This window comes from Stegostoma tigrinum, chromosome 20, assembly GCF_030684315.1.
Source record: "Stegostoma tigrinum isolate sSteTig4 chromosome 20, sSteTig4.hap1, whole genome shotgun sequence".
NCBI classification, from domain to species: domain Eukaryota; kingdom Metazoa; phylum Chordata; class Chondrichthyes; order Orectolobiformes; family Stegostomatidae; genus Stegostoma; species Stegostoma tigrinum.
In genome coordinates, this window is record NC_081373.1 from 6568994 (window position 1) to 6574993 (window position 6000).

Below are 6000 nucleotides of genomic sequence, written 5' to 3' on the forward strand. Positions count from 1 at the left end.
CCTATCCCTTCCCTGCCTCCCCACCTATACTCTCCTCTCCGCCTATCTTCTCCTCTATCCATCTTCAGTCTGCCTCCCCCTCTCTCCCTATTTATTTCAGAACCCTCTCCCCATCCCCCTTTTCTGATGAAGGGTCTAGGCCCGAAACATCAGTTTTTGTGCTCCTGAGATGCTGCTGGGCCTGCTTGTGTTCATCCAGCTTTACACTTGGCTATCTAGCATTCCGAATCCACCAGTTGGTTCTCCCAACACAGACAGCTCACTTTCTGACAAGCGCCAAGCTGTTTTTGGCCAGTTCTCGGAGTGGCCAAATCCCATTCCTTTTCCCAGAAAAAAACACCAGCTTCTCCACAGCTGAAATCCAAGCCTGTGACTCGTCAGGAGTTCAGTGCTTGATGGAGCGTTGATCAAAGCAGACCTGAGAGCTTGTTGAAGCTGACATGTTCCTACAGCACACATTTGCTAATTATGTTTGTGATTTGTCTGGGTTGAGGAAAGCAAATTCCAACAAGTTTTATTCCAGTATTGATATCAGATGACATTTTATTATCTGTGTGCAGACTGAGTGTTCATGGCATGTTGCAGCATGTGCAAGATCAGTGTGATTTACACTAAAAAACTGACAGTGAGGACAGTGTTATTCTACGTTGGTCCTTCTCAGAAAGGTGTGTGTGCGTGCGCCATGCACGTGTGTGAGCGTGCGCACAGGCATTCACGTGTGCATCTGTGCGCGCTCACACAGGCGTGCATGCGCGTGTGTGTGCAGGCATGTGTGTGTGTGCGCGTGCGTGCGTGCATGCGTCGTGGGCCTGCATGTGTGTGTGTGAGTGAGTGAGTATGTATTGGAGTGCGCGCATGCGTGTGTGTGTGTGTGTGTGTGTGTGAGAGAGTGAGTGAGTATGTGTTGGAGTGCGCGCATGCATGTGTGTGTGTGTGTGTGTGTGCGCGCGCGCCCCAGGGATCAGTGCTGGGCACTGGACTGCTTACAGTGTATCAGCGACGTGATGTTTCTAAATTTGCTGTGAAACAAGGATAGATCAGGGAGTAAGCTGCAAAGAAGACATTAGCAGTTTGCAGAGAGATATAAATGGTTAAGTGAGGCGGGAGACCATGCCCTAGGGGTATTATTACTGGACTGTTCATCCAGAGACCTAGATAATGTGCTAGGGATCTCACCACAGGTTACACTAAAGTATCTGGAATTTATAATCTAATGATGACCATGAATCCATTGGTGATTTTCAGAAAAACCATTCTGGTTCACTAATGCCCTTCAGGGAAGGAAACTGCCATCCTTACCCGGTCTGGCCTACATGTGACTCCAGGCCCACAGCAATGTGGTTGACTCATAACTGCCCTCTGGGCAATTAGGGATGGGCAAATCAATACTGCCTGGCCAGCGATGTACATACTCCGTGAAGCATAAACAAAATTAGGTCCTCGATTCCTAGGGATGGGGATCAAGAACGCGACATCCTGTTGGACTGATAACTTTGTGGCACCTTCCCATTCGTTAAAGGAACGTGTTGTTGCTGTGTTCTATCTGCTGCAGTGAACGGGGCCGTGAGGGAAGAGGCCCTGAACAGGAAGACAGCCGAGGAAGTCGGCCAACTCCTTCAGAAGATGCGCAGCCAGTCGGGCCTGGACATCATCCGTATTCGCAAGCCATACCACACTGACAGCCCAAGCATCCAGAGCCAGTGGACCCCATTCACCAACAAACCCAGCGCCCTGAATGTGCAAAACATTGAAAAGGTTCGAGGGAGGCCAGAGGGCAAGCTCTGAAGCAAAGTGAAGGCCTTAAACCAGACTGAGGTGAATGGACTGAGCAAAATAAACTGACTGCTGTCTTTATTTAAATAAAAGCAAAATCCCCACCACAAGATTTGCAAACAGCTTCTGCTTGAGGCAGGAGCAGTGTCTGTCCCTTGAGCTTTGGGCATGGAAATCAGACACGATCTAAAGTAAATCAAAGAGCTGCAGATTCCGGAAATGCAAAATAAAAGCAGAAAGTTGCTGGAGAAACTCAGCAGGTCTGGCAGTATCTGTGGAGAGAGAAATAGTTCATGTTTTCGAGTCCAGTGACCCGTTTTTAGAGAGCTTTTTTTTTAAAAAAAAAACAATTCTCTCCAGGTGCGAAGCACTAGCTCTGCTTTCTCTCCGCAGCTGCTACAAAATAAATTAATTTTCCCCACGCTGTGCGAACTGACCGCATCCAACAGCGAGCTGCGCAGAGGCAGGGTGTGCCAGGGTCAGAATCCATGTGGCTAAACTAGAAACAGGTCAGGCAATGGTCACGGTGTCCTAACCACGACTCAGCTTGCTCTGTGCTGCAGGGTATGACTGGTTCTGTGATGCTGCTCGCAGTCGAATAGCTATCCGTGTGATGAGGGCTCACATTGTCAGAAGCAGCTATTTGGCTGAGACATCCAATATCACGGTGGTACAATCGGGAACAGCCATTCTCTGCAACATAAAAGGGGATAGTGGGTGCAGCGGTAACATCACCGGGCCAGGCGCAGGTATCTGAGGACATGGGGTTCGAGCCCAATCACGGCATGTGAAACTTTAATTCAGTAAAAATATGGAACATGCAACTGTTTAATAATGAGCTGTCGATCGCTGTAAGAACTCATCTGGGTCAGTCATGTCCTTTTGAGGAATCTCCAATTTGTTACAGGGCTGAAGGAGACCACTCAGCCCATCATGTGTAAACCAGCACACTGAGTGAGCGTCACTGGCTGGGTGGGAGTAGCAGTGGGAGGGTGAACTGCGATGAGGATGCAGACATCCTTCAGCATGATCTGAACAGGTTGGGTAAGTAGGCACACCAGTGGCATGTGCAGGATCGTTTGGATAAATGTGAGATCATTCACTTTTGAAGCAAAAACAAGGCACAAGAACTTTCCCCCCACGGTGATTGAGAACGCCCTTGACCGCGTCTCCCGCGACACATCCCTCACACCCCGCCCCCGCCACAACCGCCCCAAGAGGATCCCCCTCGTTCTCACACACCACCCTACCAACCTCCGGATACAACGCATTATCCTCCGACACTTCCGCCATTTACAATCCGACCCCACCACCCAAGACATTTTTCCATCCCCTCCCCTGTCTGCTTTCCGGAGAGACCACTCTCTCCGTGACTCCCTTGTTCGCTCCACACTGCCCTCCAACCCCACCACACCCGGCACCTTCCCCTGCAACCGCAGGAAATGCTACACTTGTCCCCACACCTCCTCCCTCACCCCCATCCCAGGCCCCAAGATGACATTCCACATTAAGCAGAGGTTCACCTGCACATCTGCCAATGTGGTATACTGCATCCACTGTACCCGGTGCGGCTTCCTCTACATTGGGGAAACCAAGCGGAGGCTTGGGGACCGCTTTGCAGAACACCTCCGCTCAGTTCGCAACAAACAACTGCACCTCCCAGTCGCAAACCATTTCCACTCCCCCTCCCATTCTCTAGATGACATGTCCATCATGGGCCTCCTGCACTGCCACAATGATGCCACCCGAAGGTTGCAGGAACAGCAACTCATATTCCGCCTGGGAACCCTGCAGCCATATGGTATCAATGTGGACTTCACCAGTTTCAAAATCTCCCCTTCCCCCACTGCATCCCTAAACCAGCCCAGTTCATCCCCTCCCCCCACTGCACCACACAACCAGCCCAGCTCTTCCCCCCCACCCACTGCATCCCAAAACCAGTCCAACCTGTCTCTGCCTCCCTAACCGGTTCTTCCTCTCACCCATCCCTTCCTCCCACCCCAAGCCGCACCCCCAGCTACCTACTAACCTCATCCCACCTCCTTGACCTGTCCGTCTTCCCTGGACTGACCTATCCCCTCCCTACCTCCCCACCTACACCCTCTCCACCTATCTTCTTTACTCTCCATCTTCGGTCCGCCTCCCCCTCTCTCCCTATTTATTCCAGTTCCCTCCCCCCATCCCCCTCTCTGATGAAGGGTCTAGGCCCGAAACGTCAGCTTTTGTGCTCCTGAGATGCTGCTTGGCCTGCTGTGTTCATCCAGCCTCACATTTTATTATCACAAGAATAGTGTCCAGTTCTGGTCGCCTCGTTACAGGAAAGATGTGGATGCATTGGAAAAGGTGCAGAGGAGATTTACCAGGATGTGGCCTGGAATGGAGGGAAGGTCTAACGAGAACAGGTTGAGAGAGCTAGGGCTTTTCTCTTTAGAACGATGAGAGGTGACTCGATAGAGGTGTACAAAGTGATCAGAGGTATAGATAGAGCAGACAACCAGAAACTTTTTCCTAGGATGGAGGTAGCTTTTATGAGGGGGATTAGTTTTAAAGTGAGTGGAGGTAGATACAGGGGTGACATCAGAGGTAGGTTCTTTACTCAGAGAGTGGTAGGGGCATGGAATGCATTGCCGGAGAGGGTAGTGGAGTCAGCCTGGTCAGGGTCATTTAAGCAGCTATTAGATAGGCATATGGATGATAGTATGAGGTAGGGGTGGAGGTTAGATAGACCTTAGGATTAGGGTAAAAGTTTGGCACAACATTGTGGGCCGAAGGGCCTGTACTGTGCTATGTTCTTTCAGGCAGATTACTACCTGAATAGCTGTAAATTGGGAGGGGAGTGTGCAGTGGGATCTGGGTGTCCCTGTGCACTGGACACTGAAGGTAATCATGCAGGTGCAGCAGATGGTAAAGAAAGCAAATGGTATGTTGGCCATCATTGCGAGAGGTTGAGTGCAGGAGCAGGGCTGTGTTGCAAATATACAGGGCCTTGGTGAGACCACACCTGGAATATTGTGTGCAATTTTGGTCACCTTTTCTGAGGAAGGATGTTCTTGTTCTCGAGGGAGTGCAGCAAAGGTTCACCAGGCTGATTCCTGGGCATGGCGGGTCTGAGGTAAGAGGAGAGATTGACTGTGTTGTGGTTGTTTTTAACTAGAGTTCAGACAAATCAGGGGGGAAATCTCATAGATAATTATAAAATTCTAACAGGACTAGACTGGGTAGATGCAGTGAGGATGTTTCTGATGGTGTGTGTGTCCGGAAGCAGGGGTCACAGTATGAGGATTCGGGGTAGATGATCTAGGACAGAGATGAGGAGACATTTCTTCACTCAAAGAGTGGTGAGCCTGTGGAATTCGTTACCACAGGAAGTAGTTGATGCCAAAACATTGACTGACTGTTTTCAAGAGGCGACTAGATGTAGCTCTTGGGGCAAATGGGATCAACGTTTATGGGGAGAAAGCAGGATTAGGCCGTTGAGTTGAATGATCAGCCATGATCTTGATGAATGATGGAGCAGGCTCAAAGGGCCGAATGGCCTCCTCTTGCTTCTATCCTCTATGTTTCTATGTAACATGTTTTCTCTCCACGTTCTTACATTTTTTTTAATCCAAATAATCATCTAATGCCCTCTTGAATCCATCAATTGGACCTACCTCCATCACATTCCCACACCTTAACGACTCACTGTGATAAAGGGTTTGCTCATTTCACCCTGGCTTCTTTTACTGAGGTTAGAAGTTAGACATCACCACGCTATAATCTTAACAGGTTTGTTTGAAATTACAAGCTTTTGGAGCACTGACAAGTAGGAACAGTTTCTCCCTGTCTACTCTGTCCGGTCTGCTCACTTTTTCACAAACCTCTGTTAAATTTCCTGTCATCCAGCTTCTCACCAGTGAGAACCGTCCCATCTTCTTCAGTCAATTCTCATCACTGAGGCTTCTCATCCCTGAAACCTAAAGAAAATGGCACGTGTCTCCACATATCCACAGCAATGTTGTTGTCTCTAACCAAGTGGAAATCTTTCAGTTACACTTTCCAAACCCACTTCTATCTAGAAGGACAGCGCAGCAGATACATGGGAACGCCACCACCCCCCTGCAACTTCCCCTCCCAGCCCCTCACCGTCCTGACTTGGAAATATATCACCGTTCCTTCACTATCGCTGGGTCAGAATCCTGGAGCTCACTCTCAGGAGTACAACAGCATAGCCCCTACACCCCAACA

General features: G+C 49.6%; 1 protein-coding gene across 2 annotated transcripts in view; it reads left to right on the forward strand.

The window, feature by feature from the left end:
- The window catches only part of mrpl43 (mitochondrial ribosomal protein L43), a 32787-nt gene extending 29742 nt beyond the window's left edge, over positions 1 to 3045 (forward strand). For both annotated transcript variants that reach the window (XM_059652965.1, XM_059652964.1), the window contains one exon: positions 1553 to 3045. In XM_059652965.1, coding sequence (XP_059508948.1) covers positions 1553 to 1785 — 233 coding nt within the window. In that variant the 3' untranslated portion in view covers positions 1786 to 3045. The remainder of the gene's footprint in view (positions 1 to 1552) is intronic.
- The last annotated feature ends 2955 nt before the right edge of the window (positions 3046 to 6000 follow it).